The sequence below is a fragment of the Oncorhynchus mykiss genome, chromosome 19 (genome assembly GCF_057628025.1).
Source record: "Oncorhynchus mykiss isolate SJ-2025 chromosome 19, ASM5762802v1, whole genome shotgun sequence".
NCBI lineage: Eukaryota > Metazoa > Chordata > Actinopteri > Salmoniformes > Salmonidae > Oncorhynchus > Oncorhynchus mykiss.
In genome coordinates this window covers 36,711,371-36,727,713 of record NC_143040.1, presented here as the reverse complement: position 1 = coordinate 36,727,713, position 16,343 = coordinate 36,711,371, and the positions used below count along the sequence as shown (strand labels likewise).

The window sequence follows — 16,343 nt, the reverse complement described above, 5'->3', positions numbered from 1 at the left end:
TTCTTAATGTGTTTGAGCCAATCAGTTATGTTGTGACAAGGTAGGGGTGGTATACAGAAGATAGCCCTAGACAAATGACAGTCCATCATTACATACAGCCAGAAATAACTTTGGGATATCAGAGCGGCGGTAACTCACCAGCATTCCAACGAGAAATACAACTTTCCCAAATTGGATCCTTTGTTCTTACCCCCAAAGGTAATTGAACTTATACTAGAGGCTGCTCCAAGACGCCACTGGCAGAGAAGAGGTATTCGGAGTGGACTTCTAGTCCGACTCAGGAGGTGTGCACACCATCCACCGCTTCCGAGTATATTACTCACTAATGTTCAGTCCCTGGACAATAAAGTAGACAAGCTCAGGGCGAGGATCTCCTTCCAGAGAGACATCGCGTAGACAGGAATAAAGAACTCTCCGGGAAGAAAGGTCGAGGTGTATGTTTCATGATTAACGACTCATGGTGTGATTGTGATAACGTACAGGAACTCAAGTCCTTCTGTTCACCCGACCTAGAATTCCTCACAATCAAATGCTGACCTTATTACCGCTCAAGAATTCTCATCGGTTATAGTCACAGCCGTGTATATTCCCCCTCGAGTCGATACCACGGTGGTCCTTCTTTGTGCACTACACAACATAATTGAATATTTTAGAGAATTTTAAAGTAAATTACAAATACATCTCTTTACACTACTTCTATAAGTAATTCTCACATTATAACAGACAGTTTGGGGGTCAATTCCATTTCACTTCAAACAATTCGATAAGTTAACTGGAATTTCAGTTAGAGGGAATGTAATGTCCACCATCTTGTTTCTGCCTCTCTCACAGAAGTCTCCGGCTAAAAAGCTGAGCCACGCCATCAGTAAGTCTCTGGGCTGTGTCCCCATTGGAGAGCCACCTCATCCAATGTTCCCTGAGCAGTCTGAGAAACCGCAGGACACCATGGCCCACACTGTGTAAGTAATCTGGATACTTCTACATCCACTGGAAAAAGATTATGCCTAGTCCTAGACTAAAGAGCATGTTCAATGGAGATTCTCCATTAAAAGTCTATGCCTAATCTGTGTCCATGAAACCGACCCCATATGTCTATCTTCACCAAAGATACTCCCATCTGTCTTTGTCCTTTTCCCTTTAAGTTCTCCACTGTCAGTTGTCCAAATTCCTTATGATGCAACCATTGGCTCTCTGTCAATTGATGGTAGGCTGGTGACGCGACCCACGTGACTCGCAGTGTAGAGAGGGCGGACTTCGAAAGTTAGGTGTTCGCCAGCCTAAATTGATGGTGCATTGTCAGTCATTTCTCACTGAAATGGAAGGACCATGATTACTTAGTTATAACAGTACATGTGAGAAAGCTGATGTGTTGTGTAGGTTCAGGTTGGTTTTACTGAGAGGAGGGAGCTTTCATAGAAATAGAATGCTCTATTATAGTCCAAGTAATTCTATTATATTCTAAGTAATTCTATTATATTCTAAGAAATGGTAGGTTCTTTGAACAGCGTCTGTCACGGTCGTCCTCCTCTTCGTCTGAAGAGGAGAGGCGAGATGGATCAGAGGACCAATATGCGGCGTGGTAAGTGTCCATGGTGAAATCTTTAATAAAGAAAGACTGAACACTATACAAGAGAGTAACAAAAACAATAACCCAAATTCGACCGTGACGCTACAAAATGAGACCTGTGCTGAAACAAGCCACTAACATAGACAATCACCCACAAACAAACAGTGCAACCCAGGCTACCTAAGTATGATTCTCAATCAGAGACAACTAATGACACCTGCCTCTGATTGAGAACCATACTAGGCCGAAAACATAGAAATGCCCCAAAACATAGAAAAACAAACATAGACTGCCCACCCAACTCACGCCCTGACCATACTAAATAAATACAATACAAAGGAAATAAAGGTCAGAACGTGACAGTACCCCCCCCCAAAGGTGCGGACTCCGACCGCAAAACCTTGACCTATAGGGGAGGGTCTGGGTGGGCGTCTGTCCGCGGTGGCGGCTCTGGCGCGGGACGCGGACTCCACTTCATCATTGTCTTAGTCCGCTTTATTGTCCGCCTCCGTGGCTTTCTCAGCATGACCACCCCTCTCAATGACCCCACTGGACAGAGGGGCAGCTCGGGACAGAGGGACAGCTGCTCGGGACAGAGGGACAGCTGCTCGGGACAGAGGGGCGGCAGCAGTTCTGGGCAGAGGGGCTCCGGCAGCGGCGCCGGACAGGCGGGGGGCTCCGGCAGAGGCGCCGGACAGGCGGGAGGCTCCGGCAGAGGCGCCGGACAGGCGGGAGGCTCCGGCAGAGGCGCCGGACAGGCGGGAGGCTCCGGCAGAGGCGCCGGACAGGCGGGAGGCTCCGGCAGAGGCGCCGGACAGGCGGGAGGCTCCGGCAGAGGCGCCGGACAGGCGGGAGGCTCCGGCAGAGGCGCCGGACAGGCGGGAGACTCCGGCAGAGGCGCCGGACAGGCGGGAGACTCCGGCAGAGGCGCCGGACAGGCGGGAGACTCCGGCAGAGGCGCCGGACAGGCGGGAGACTCCGGCCGCGGCGCCGGACAGGCGGGAGACTCCGGCAGCGGCGCCGGACAGACAGGACCACCTGCAGGGAGGAGACAGAGAGACAGCCTGGTGCGTGGGGCTGCCACAGGAACCACCAGGCTGGGAAGACCTTCAGGAGGCTTGGGGTTAAGAGGAGGCACCTGAAAGACCGGGCTGTGGGGGAGCACTGGAGCTCTGGTGCGCAACCTTGGCACCACTTCCCCAGGCTGGATAACCACTCTAGCCCGGACCGTCCAGAGTGCAGGCACAGGTTGAACCGGGCTGTGGGTAAGCATGGGAGATCTAGTGCTTACTACACGCACCTCTCCCTTCGGCTCCATTCCCACATTCGCCCGGCACGAGCGGAGCGCAGGCAGAGGACGCACTGCACCCTCCCAGCGCCCCGGAGACACAGCACGCAGAGCCGGCGCAGGATACCCTGGACCAAAACTGCGTACCGGCGACCAGACCCGCTGAGCAGGCACCATACGCCCTGGCTCGATGCCCGCACTCGCATGACACTCTCGGGGGGCTGTCCTATAGCGCACCGGGCTATGGACACGTACTGGCGACACCGTGCGCTTAACCGCATAACACGGTGCCTGCCCAGTATCACGCTGCTTATAATAAGCACGAGGAGTGAGCGCAGGTCTGCTACCTGGCTTAGCTCCACCCCTCGTGTGCCCCCCCCAAAAAAAATTTGGGGGCTGTCTCTCGTACCTGTCGCACTGCCGTGCTGCCTCCTCATATCGCCGCCGCTCAGCTTTCACTGCCTCCAGCTCTGCTTTGGGGCGGCGATATTCCCCAGCCTGTGCCCAGGGTCCCTCTCCGTTCAGTATCTCCTCCCATGTCCAGGAGTCCTGTGATACCGGCCGCTGTTGTTGCTGCTGCTGCTGCTGTCGTCGCTGTTTTCTACCACGCCGCTTGGTCCTTGGTTGGTGGGTGATTCTGTCACGGTCATCCTCCTCTTCGTCTGAAGAGGAGAGGCGAGATGGATCAGAGGACCAATATGCGGCGTGGTAAGTGTCCATGGTGAAATCTTTAATAAAGAAAGACTGAACACTATACAAGAGAGTAACAAAAACAATAACCCAAATTCGACCGTGACGCTACAAAATGAGACCTGTGCTGAAACAAGCCACTAACATAGACAATCACCCACAAACAAACAGTGCAACCCAGGCTACCTAAGTATGATTCTCAATCAGAGACAACTAATGACACCTGCCTCTGATTGAGAACCATACTAGGCCGAAAACATAGAAATGCCCCAAAACATAGAAAAACAAACATAGACTGCCCACCCAACTCACGCCCTGACCATACTAAATAAATACAATACAAAGGAAATAAAGGTCAGAACGTGACAGCGTCTTGGTCACCATCGGTCTGCTGTGTGTCATGTCATGAAGCCGGAGTTTTGGTATAAATATAAGACTCTGGCTGGGAGGAACTGTTGTTTATCTTACCGGCTGTCGCATATCTTCAGTCTAATTTGCATTTCAGAAAATGTCCTGTTTTTTCAGAATAATATGTGCTGTGTGTGTTCCGTAATCCATTTCACATTTTTATTACCAGCATAACAGTATATTTCATCTGCACTTCCTTGAAATATATTGATTCAAAATAAAATAAATACGGGCTGAAGATTGTTCTGGTTTAGATGTTGTTGACTTACCGTTTCCTCATGTTGATGTCTTCTCTAGTATGCTGATTTTACAAGTCCAATAAGCTGCAAATGAGTTTACCGTCAATTACATCCCTTTTTGTTACTTGGATACCATTGCGCTGCACCGCCATACTGCAGACTACGAGTCAGATTCATCTCTTTCTCTGTCTGGTTTTCAAGTTATTTTAAGACCCGGGCTGAATGTCAGTGAGTACTGACATTCAGAGCCATCAGAGGAAAAAGTAGTAATCAGAAAAATGCCAAGAGGAAACATGCTGCATGTGGAAATATGTGTGCTGTGCATAGTTTCCTGCTTTACATCTCCAGACTCTGAATCACTCGTGGGTCCGCAGCTCAGAGTAGGAGTGCTGATCTGGGATCAGGTCTCCTCTCTAATTCATTATGAGTTAAAAGGCTAAACTGATCCTAGATCAGTACTCCTACTGAGACCCTGTAGGGTTGATCCCTCTGACTGCTTAAGGGAGATCACAGACTTATTAATGGACTAAAAAGCTTTAAAAATGATTTATAGTATAAATTATCATTAACTGCTAAACACCCGAGTACGTGCGTATATCAGAGATACATGGCTCTCTAGTGTATTCACTGTATTTCACAGAAATTGCATTTGATGATGAATTTAGCAGATAGAACAAAGCCACATAGTGTAAAAATAAACTAATATGGAGTTTTCTTTTGAGATGTTAAGTGATAGGATTCGTTAGTGCAGTATATGTAGCATACAATTGCATTACATGTGTAGAGGAAGGCCCTAAAAATGGTCAAAGACTCCAGCCACCCTAGTCAGACTGTTCTCTCTGCTACCGCATGGCAAGCAGTAGCAGAGAGTCTAGGTCCAAGAGGCTTCTAAACAGCTCCATCCCTAAGCCATAAGACTCCTGAACTGCTAATCAAATGGCTACCCAGACTATTTGTGTTACCCCCCCCCCCCCCCCCCCCCATTATGCCGCTGCTACTCTCTGTTGTCATCTATGCATAGTCACTTTAATAACTCTACCTTCATGTACATATTACCTCAATTACCTCGACTAACTGGTGCCCTCGCACATTGACTCTGTACCGGTACCCCCTGTTTAAACGTTATTTTACTGCTGCTCTTTAATTACTTGTTACATTTATTTCTTATTTGTATTTTTGAAACGGCATTGTAAGTAAGGATTTCACTGTAAGGTCTACACCTGTTGTATTCAGCGCATGTGACAAAGAAACTGTGCCTCGATAGTAACCAGATTTCATTGATTAGGGTCTTACATCTTAGCTAAAGCCTATGTTTCTTTAGGATACCTCAGTCTGGAGATTGTTGATGGGCAATGTGCAGTCTCATGCTTTCTCTCTGATGCCGTTTCAGAGTTAGCAGCACAGTGTATAATAAGGAGGTTATAAGGCAAGGTAATGGAGGTTACTGCTTACTCCTGAAACATGACCTGCTACTGTAGCCTGGTCCCACATCTATTTGTGCTTTCTTGCATACTCCTATGGTTGTTGTTTGGCATGACAGACAAACAGATCTGGGACCAGGCTACTGTTTGTGTGCCTCTTCATTGCTGCTGGGGAGTCAAAGTAGAAACTGACGCGGTATGAGGGTTATTCACAGAGCTCCTCCCTCCTGTCTGTCATCTCCCTCCATACCGCCCTTGAATGATGTTGAAAACGATTTTCTGGGTTCCACCAAACCAAACACAATTTTTATCAGATTGTGGTGACAGCAGGGAATGAGTTGGGCATCGAGTCCAAGAACAGTATTATGGATCATAATGAAGTATGATGAGGGGCTGAAAAGTAATCAAATGTAAAAACCTAAGCATTGAATAAAATATCATAAAATAATTTTTCTATCTTTGCCATATCTGCTCTGACCAGAGGGCATAATGGTCGGTTTGTTTTGCATATGGCTTTTGCTTCTTCATTTTCATATTTCAATTTTAAATCGGAGGCAATTAAATGCTGCTCTTCCTTCCAGCAATATTCCCCGGAACCCTTCTCGAATAAATGTAGGGGAAAATACACCCTCTTCCTCAAAGACCATTTTCAAAGACCTAAGTTGTGTTCCAAGTGGCACTCTTACTCCTTATAAAGTGCATTACATTTGACTAGAGCTCTACCGGCCCGGGTCAAAAGTAGTGCACTACAAACGGGATAGGGTTACATTGAGGACGTAGATATAGTCCTCTGTTTTCTAATGAGGACAAATGTATTCCGAGAGGATGAGGGTTCGTAAAAATGTCCGGAATTTGTATTAGGAGGACTGATCCGAAATGAAACAGTGTAATTAGGACGATGGCGTTTAAATTGAACTCTGGCTGCAATGTTAAGACATCGGCAGATATAAAGGGGTGGGTTTGAAGCATAAAGGATTCATATGTGATTGAAGTGTAGGCTAATGTCAATGTACAGGATTTCAACCCATTTGAGGTCATGAGAACCTTGTGTGACAGACAGTGGATGTGATATACTTGGTGTGGCCTGAGCTCCTCGGCAGGCTATAAGCACGCTGTGAGTTTAGGATCCCCTGACTGACAGTGAGATTCCAGTGGATTTATACACTACACGAAGGGCAGCAGAGTTATGGTTTTGTGATGGACTATCTGTCACTGTTGATCTGTACATTTTGAACTGATTTTGGCAACCATGATTTTAGCACCTGACAATTTGACTCCCTCAATAATATATCATGATGGATTGGACATTATTTTCCTACTGTAGCTACTGGCTTTCTGTGGCTTTACGCCACACAGTACTACTCAATTCCTCATTTTATGATGGGATCCCCCCGCCACCAATTATGCTTTTGGTTTGGCCCGGTCCTCAGAGGCCTTGGTTTGTGAAGGGTAAAAAAAAAAAAGCAAGACTTGTAAGAAGAATGGAGCAATAGTTTCTCTATTTCTCTCTCTCTACACTCTCTTCTTAACATACCCTTCCTACTGGGAGCTAACTTGTAACAAATAAAGAAGTACAGTCACATTTAACATGCTAAATCCATTAGCACAAATAAGAATGATATAGAAAAGGATATTTTTCAAATGGTGCTGACATGCGCATCTCGTGTGTGAGTGGTATTTCTCAAAACAAGTGATAATTGGTAACGGTTATATTGGGCTCAATTTTGTGAGTTCAAAGACAACTTCGGTATTATTATAAACTTTGAAACGGGTTTTTAGTAGGCTACAGAATTTGACAAGGGCTGTTTCTCTGAACCTCAGGCAGTAGGCTCAAGCAAGCCTGTTTCTCTCCCAAGTCAGAGGCAGCATACCTGTCTCACAGACGGACCAGCAGCAGCAACCTATCCTCCTTATTTATGTTTAGAAAAACACATAATACAACTCTCAGTTAAACGGAGACAGTGCTTTTCTGAACGACCAGTTAAAAAATGGGGAGGGGTTATGGGTTCAAAATGCACCGCTGCCCTTCAAACACATGACTAATTGCTTCAAGCCACACCCCATCACACCTACCAAACAGAGAAAACGCAGGTTACCTCAACGTCTGTTCGAGAACCTTTGAAGGATGTTTTGGTGGAAACGTGTCGTTCAGTACACCCTGTTATGCAACGTAGCAAATGTTCAATTGACCAAAACACATTCCCGGACTGACTTTCTCATAGTTGTTCTACGAAAAGAATCTCCAAGCGTGGTTACTTTCTCAACTGATCAAGTTAAACTACAGTTTAAAGTAATACATCAATTATTGGTATTTCAGTTGTGGTTGAGATATATTGACCAAATGATTAGGAAAGTTCGGAATCAATCGAGCAAATGTATTTATGAAGCCCTTTTTTACATCAGCAGATGTCACAAAGTGCCATATGGAAACCCAGCCTAAAACCCCAAACAGCAAGCAATGGAGATGTCACAAAGTGCCATATGGAAACCCAGCCTAAAACCCCAAACAGCAAGCAATGGAGATGTCACAAAGTGCCATATGGAAACCCAGCCTAAAACCCCAAACAGCAAGCAATGCAGATGTCACAAAGTGCCATATGGAAACCCAGCCTAAAACCCCAAACAGCAAGCAATGGAGATGTCACAAAGTGCCATATGGAAACCCAGCCTAAAATCCCAAACAGCAAGCAATGGAGATGTCACAAAGTGCCATATGGAAACCCAGCCTAAAACCCCAAACAGCAAGCAATGCAGATGTCACAAAGTGCCATACAGAAACCCAGCCTAAAACCCCAAACAGCAAGCAATGGAGATGTCACAAAGTGCTGTACAGAAACCCAGCCTAAAACCCCAAACAGCAAGCAATGCAGATGTCACAAAGTGCCATACAGAAACCCAGCCTAAAACCCCAAACAGCAAGCAATGGAGATGTCACAGAGTGCTATACAGAAACCCAGCCTAAAACCCCAAACAGCAAGCAATGGAGATGTCACAAAGTGCCATATGGAAACCCAGCCTAAAACCCCAAACAGCAAGCAATGCAGATGTCACAAAGTGCCATATGGAAACCCAGCCTAAAACCCCAAACAGCAAGCAATGGAGATGTCACAAAGTGCTGTACAGAAACCCAGCCTAAAACCCCAAACAGCAAGCAATGGAGATGTCACAAAGTGCCATACAGAAACCCAGCCTAAAACCCCAAACAGCAAGCAATGCAGATGTCACAAAGTGCCATATGGAAACCCAGCCTAAAACCCCAAACAGCAAGCAATTGAGATGTCACAAAGTGCCATATGGAAACCCAGCCTAAAACCCCAAACAGCAAGCAATGGAGATGTCACAAAGTGCTGTACAGAAACCCAGCCTAAAACCCCAAACAGCAAGCAATGGAGATGTCACAAAGTGCCATACAGAAACCCAGCCTAAAACCCCAAACAGCAAGCAATGCAGATGTCACAAAGTGCCATATGGAAACCCAGCCTAAAACCCCAAACAGCAAGCAATTGAGATGTCACAAAGTGCCATATGGAAACCCAGCCTAAAACCCCAAACAGCAAGCAATGCAGATGTCACAAAGTGCCATATGGAAACCCAGCCTAAAACCCCAAACAGCAAGCAATTGAGATGTCACAAAGTGCCATATGGAAACCCAGCCTAAAACCCCAAACAGCAAGCAATTGAGATGTCACAAAGTGCCATATGGAAACCCAGCCTAAAATCCCAAACAGCAAGCAATGGAGATGTCACAAAGTGCCATATGGAAACCCAGCCTAAAACCCCAAACAGCAAGCAATGCAGATGTCACAAAGTGCCATATGGAAACCCAGCCTAAAACCCCAAACAGCAAGCAATGGAGATGTCACAAAGTGCCATATGGAAACCCAGCCTAAAACCCCAAACAGCAAGCAATGCAGATGTCACAAAGTGCCATATGGAAACCCAGCCTAAAACCCCAAACAGCAAGCAATGGAGATGTCACAAAGTGCCATATGGAAACCCAGCCTAAAATCCCAAACAGCAAGCAATGGAGATGTCACAAAGTGCCATATGGAAACCCAGCCTAAAACCCCAAACAGCAAGCAATGCAGATGTCACAAAGTGCCATACAGAAACCCAGCCTAAAACCCCAAACAGCAAGCAATGGAGATGTCACAAAGTGCTGTACAGAAACCCAGCCTAAAACCCCAAACAGCAAGCAATGCAGATGTCACAAAGTGCCATACAGAAACCCAGCCTAAAACCCCAAACAGCAAGCAATGGAGATGTCACAGAGTGCCATACAGAAACCCAGCCTAAAACCCCAAACAGCAAGCAATGGAGATGTCACAAAGTGCCATATGGAAACCCAGCCTAAAACCCCAAACAGCAAGCAATGCAGATGTCACAAAGTGCCATATGGAAACCCAGCCTAAAACCCCAAACAGCAAGCAATGGAGATGTCACAAAGTGCTGTACAGAAACCCAGCCTAAAACCCCAAACAGCAAGCAATGGAGATGTCACAAAGTGCCATACAGAAACCCAGCCTAAAACCCCAAACAGCAAGCAATGCAGATGTCACAAAGTGCCATATGGAAACCCAGCCTAAAACCCCAAACAGCAAGCAATTGAGATGTCACAAAGTGCCATATGGAAACCCAGCCTAAAACCCCAAACAGCAAGCAATGGAGATGTCACAAAGTGCTGTACAGAAACCCAGCCTAAAACCCCAAACAGCAAGCAATGGAGATGTCACAAAGTGCCATACAGAAACCCAGCCTAAAACCCCAAACAGCAAGCAATGCAGATGTCACAAAGTGCCATATGGAAACCCAGCCTAAAACCCCAAACAGCAAGCAATTGAGATGTCACAAAGTGCCATATGGAAACCCAGCCTAAAACCCCAAACAGCAAGCAATGCAGATGTCACAAAGTGCCATATGGAAACCCAGCCTAAAACCCCAAACAGCAAGCAATTGAGATGTCACAAAGTGCCATATGGAAACCCAGCCTAAAACCCCAAACAGCAAGCAATTGAGATGTCACAAAGTGCCATATGGAAACCCAGCCTAAAATCCCAAACAGCAAGCAATGGAGATGTCACAAAGTGCCATATGGAAACCCAGCCTAAAACCCCAAACAGCAAGCAATGCAGATGTCACAAAGTGCCATATGGAAACCCAGCCTAAAACCCCAAACAGCAAGCAATGGAGATGTCACAAAGTGCCATATGGAAACCCAGCCTAAAACCCCAAACAGCAAGCAATGGAGATGTCACAAAGTGCCATATGGAAACCCAGCCTAAAACCCCAAACAGCAAGCAATGGAGATGTAGAAGGGATGTATTTCCTCTTCAAAATTCACCAGAAACAACGATTTCACAGCTATTTCTTAAAATAATTATCATGGGAGGGCATGCACCTGGATCCTGGTGTTGACCCTGGAACCCATTGACCCGGACACCCCCCAATATGCAACACAAAGTTAAACTGCTGCCTGTACTGTACTGAAATAAGTTTGAAATAATATATAAATGCAACATGCAAAAATTTGAAAGATTTTACTGAGTTACAGTTCATAGAAGGATATCAGTAAATAGAAATGCATTCATTAGTCCCTAATGTATAGATTTTACGACTGGGCAGGGGCGCACCCACTGGGAAGCCAGGCCCAGCCAATCGGAATGAGTTTTTCCCCCACAAAAGGACTTCGAGAGCCATGCGTCCTACAAAGCACAACCCTGCCAAGCCGCACTGCAATGCAGTGCCTTAGAACGCTACGCAACACGGGAGGCCCGTAAACACATTTGTGCACAAAATTTGTCCATATGAAACATTTCTGGGATCTTTTTATTTCAGCTCATGAAACATGGGAACAACACTTTACATGTTGAGTTTATATTTTTGTTCGGTATATAACCATTGTGTACATTTTACACAAACATATCTCTGTGTGCCATTTCTGAAAAACGACGCATGCACAAAAATATTAATATTTATAAACTTGGTGCACGCCATACATACACGTTTCCTGTTATAAATCAGACCTGACGTAAAACTGTGCGCGCGTGCACGAGCATTATAAAAACACCTACCATTATTTTTTTTTGGTGACAGTAACGCCCTTATTTGCTGTACACTTTAGAAGTATTAGAATTAGGCCAAGGCAGTATCTGAATGAAATGACAATGGCGAACTTGATCAAATGTCTATGGCGGCATTGGCATTGGCAAAAAAATGGAGGAATTTATTCTGCAATGGTTGTGATATATTATGTTTGCTAAATGAAATGTTGTCTACTCGAGAAATTTGACATGACAGTTTTCTGACGTAGTCTGCAAACGAAAAGGTGAACTGTCTGTTCTACCGTTATACTGCACTTCGGATCAGATCGATTAAATCAATACATTTTCTCACTAATGGCAAATGTTATTATATTTATCTGCCTGTTTTTTTTTCATGAATAAGTGTCATGATATATTCCTGCCCAAGGCTACTAGGCTACTTTTGGCTTCTTGCAATGGAGTACTTCAACCACTAGATACGCAGGGTCTAAAGTTTGCGGGAGACAAGCACATTCTCACATCAAGTTTAAGTTTTTATAAATTCCAACTTTTGCGTGAAAACTGGTGCATGCATGTTTTTGGGCATATTTTGTGTGTGTGCAATGTTTAGAAATGATGCCCCAGGTCATACTCACTGTAAATATTTCCACCACCCAACCTTTAAAGGAGTGACGCTATCTGTAATGTCAGAATGCCTCCTGCTCTTTTATTCCTTCACTCATCCCCTTAGTCAATACTAATCCTATCACTGCCATTGCAATAGGAAATAGTTCTGTAATTCATTTAGCTGTGAGCGCAATGTGATTTTATGACAGGGATATTGACAGACGGAGAGAATGAGGGAGAGTGCATTAAGTAGTAGATTCATTTTTATAGCGGGATGGAGGGAGGGAGAGCTTCAGTCGCAGTGGGAAAAATATTCTTATAAACACATCAGTCACCTTTTATGTAAGAGTCTTCTCAACCACTACTCTTAATAATAGTATTTATCCAGAAATAGGAGCTATTTTTGTATGCTGTATGCAGAAAGGTTTGATTATTTCTGAGAGGATAGCACAGTACTGTATATCAAACACAGCATGTAAAGTCTTTGGTCCCATGGTTCATGAGCTGAAGTAAAAGATCACTTATATTTTCCAAATGCACAAAAAAAGCTTATTTCTCTCAAATGTTGTGCACACAATTGTTTACATCCCTATTAGTGAGCATTTCTCCATTGCCAAGATAATCCATCCACCTGACAGGTGTGGCATATCAAGAAGCTGATTAAACAGTATGATCATTACACAGGTGCACCTTGTGCTGGGGACAATAAAAGGCCACCCTAAAATGTGCTGTTTTGTCACACAACCCGATGTCGCAGATGTCTCAAGTTTTGAGGGAGTGTGCAATTGTCATGCTGACTGCAGGAATGTCCACCAGAGCTGTTGCCAGAGAATTGAATGTTCATTTCTCTACCAACGTTGTTTTAGAGAATTTGGTACGTCCAACAGGCCTCACAACTGCAGACGACGTGTATGGCGTCGTGTAGGGGAGTGGTTTGCTGATGTCAACGTTGTGAACAGAGTGCCCCGTGGTGGCGGTGGGGGCAGGCAATAAGCCAGACTCAATGAACACAATTGCAGTTTATCGATGGCAATGGGATTGCACAGAGATAGCGTGACGAGATCCCGAGGGTCATTGTCGTGCCATTCATTCGCCGACATCACCTCATGTTTCAGCATGAAAATGGATGGGCCCGCCCCATGTCGCAAGGATCTGTACACAATTCCTGGAAGCTGAAAATGTCTTCCATGGCCTGCACACTCACCAGACATGTCACCCATTGAGCATGTTTGGGATGCTCGGGATTGATGTGTACAACAGCGGGTTCCAGTTCACGCCAATATCCAGCAACTTCACACAGCCATTGAGGAGTGGGACAACATTCCACAGGCCACAATCAACAGCCTGATCAACTCTATGTGAAGGAGATGTGTCGTGCTGCATGAGGCAAATAGTGGAAGGTATTTTTTGTAAGGCATCTGTGACCAACAGATTCATATCTGCATTCACAGTCATGTGAAATCCATAGATTAGGGCCTAATGAATTTATTTCAATGGACTGGTTTCCTTATATGAACTGTAACTCAGTAAAATCTTTGAAATTGTTGCATGTTGTGTTATATATTTTTGTTCAGTATACATCAAATACATAGTTTCCATTCCATTTACTTTGTTCCAGCCATTATTATGAGCCTTCCTCCCCTCAGCAGCCTATGAAATGCCTGTTATGTATTGGGCCTTGGAGGACTTTGGATTTTTGAAACACCTGAAACAACTTTCTTATCCACCCCCCCCACCCCCCCAGACAGGGGCTTCATGCATCCATTATTTTAGAGGGTGCACAAAGTCCCCTTACGATAAAAACATATTTTCACAAGTGAAAAATCACATGATTTCACATGTGAAATTTCCAAATGTTTTGCATATGTGAAATCACGTGAAACCATGTGATTTTGGAATACTTCACATATGATCTGGATTTTCACATGTGAAACCATGTCTTTTTTGGAACAAGTTTCACATCTGGATTTTCACATCAGTTTTTAGACATTTTTACAAAATGAATAGAGGATGAAATGTCTTGAATCTATAAGTATTCTACTCCTTTGTTATGGCAAGCCTAAATACAGTAAGGAGTAGTCCCTCAGTCAAGTAGTCAAGTAGTGAAGTGCAGTACCTTGGGGTTACTGCGCTTTACATCGATAAAAACTGGAAACTGCATTCACACGCTCTGGCCGTAATGAAGACAGAAGAGGTGCTGAAACGTGTGCGCCGAGCATTTCACGGGTGTAGCAAAGCAGCGGAACATTGAAAACAAAGCTACCACACTTTGCACAGGCAGTGCATGGAACGTGATTGTAGCTGCGAGACGTCTGCCTTTTGAACACCTGCCCTGCACCGCGCAGTCTCCAAAGGTCCATCACAGTGTCCCTACAGAACAGCGGGTTCGACAATGCCCTAGCCAAATGCCCGAGAAATTGTTGGGCCTTTCAAACACAGCAAGTTGTAAATGGACAAAAGAAGTAGTCGCTTGCACAAGATGCCACAACAAGATAGCATTTCCAGAGTGCAATTCTAACGCGTGTCCACAGAAACCAACAACCACTGACAGATGCGCCGTCCCAACAGAAAGCTAACGTCACCATGCCAACCACAGCTGAACTGGAGAAACTGCGGAAGCTGGAGGCACTACTGGAGCGGTGCGGGTAATCGTCTTGATCGCACTATTAGTGCCATGATACGATTGTGTATGTGTGAGAGAGAGATCGAGTCTGTGTGTATGACACGTCTCTCACAATTGACTGAAGTGATTTTATATGATCTTCCACTGAAGGTACTTGACTGAACTTCTGGGAGGGGAGAAGTACATTGGTGGGGTTGCCTGCTTTGTGCCATCTCCTTTTGAGTGATGGAGAGCTCCGATGATGACCCTGCCTACGTGGTAAGATTCAAGCTGACATTCACAACAGACCTGCAGAAACGCAAGGAAAACACCAACCTCGCATGGCTGAAGATCGGTTTAAGGACCTGAAGTGCCTTCCCAGACCTGAGAGGGGTGAGGTGTGGGATTTGGTCAGCAACTTGCTGAAGGAAGAGCGGCCTGCACAGCAACCTGGTAAAGCAACAGAGTCAGAGCCACCAAAGAAAGAAGCTGCCCTCTTGATGAGTTCGCCTGAGTCTGATGAAGAGGAGGAGTCCATTGAGAAATGTGTGGAGCGTTACAAAGCAGAGCCCAGCAACAACATGGAGGACTGTCCACTACAGTGGTGGTCACAGCATGCAAGGCCACACACCAGGCTGGCCTGCATTGCACGGAGGTACCTGGCAACGCCTGCCACGTCAGTACCTTGTGAGAGGTTGTTTTCACTCTCTGGGCATATCGTACAGAAGAAGAGAGCAGCTTTATCATCTGAAAATGTCAACAGGCTTGTCTGTCTTTGTAACTGTCTCGGTGAAAATAAGGAGGACAACTGAAGTGTACGGTCACAGGTTTATGTTCTGTGGAATTCATGACATTGTTGGACAGATTTATGCTTTTTGTTCTTTGTATCCATAGAGACCGTTTTCTCATAGCCAAACCTCCCATCAGTAATCGGGAGAACTGTCATTTGGAACTGCCGACGCTTTAACAGTGCGTGTCTGTGTGTCTAGGTTCAATGTTATCACAATGTCGCTTTGCATGCGGTCACATGTTCTCACGTTAACGGCACGTAAGATGAAGCCATCCCAAACCGTTGTGAGTCAAGTAATGAAATGGTATGGGGCATTTCAAATAAGTGGTACGCCGTTCAGCGAAAATATGACCTCATCTGTGATTTGAACTTACAACCTCTGGACTTCAGGTCCGCTGAGATTTTTTTTGCTGCGCCACAAAGTCTGCAGCTTCTCCTACACATTCATTAGCTTATAATACAGCTCTGCTGCAGTTAGCAAAATAGTGCCAGCTGCACTGTTATTTTTAGTTATCAGTTATTCTGACTGTGCTCTCATCATCGATGGCATTTATTTCAGCAATTTGTGGGTTTTCTGTGGTTGTCTAATGTTGGTGGGGCATACTATTCTGTTTTCGTATTGCCCCTGAATCACTATGATACATATAATCGTAGTGGCTGAGATTTACTTTGAAGTCCAAAGTGTAGCCAT

The 16,343-nt window shown here is 45.2% G+C and overlaps 1 protein-coding gene and 1 pseudogene across 37 annotated transcripts in view; both read left to right on the top strand.

The window, feature by feature from the left end:
* dtnbb (dystrobrevin, beta b) overlaps positions 1-16,343 on the top strand; it is a 57,601-nt gene that overhangs the window by 21,486 nt on the left and 19,772 nt on the right. For all 37 annotated transcript variants that reach the window (XM_090210916.1, XM_090210912.1, XM_090210909.1 and 34 more), the window contains exon 10: positions 832-959. In XM_090210916.1, the coding sequence (XP_090067042.1) occupies positions 832-959 (128 nt within the window). The remainder of the gene's footprint in view (positions 1-831; positions 960-16,343) is intronic.
* On the top strand, positions 14,844-15,674 carry LOC149975184 (uncharacterized; annotated as a pseudogene).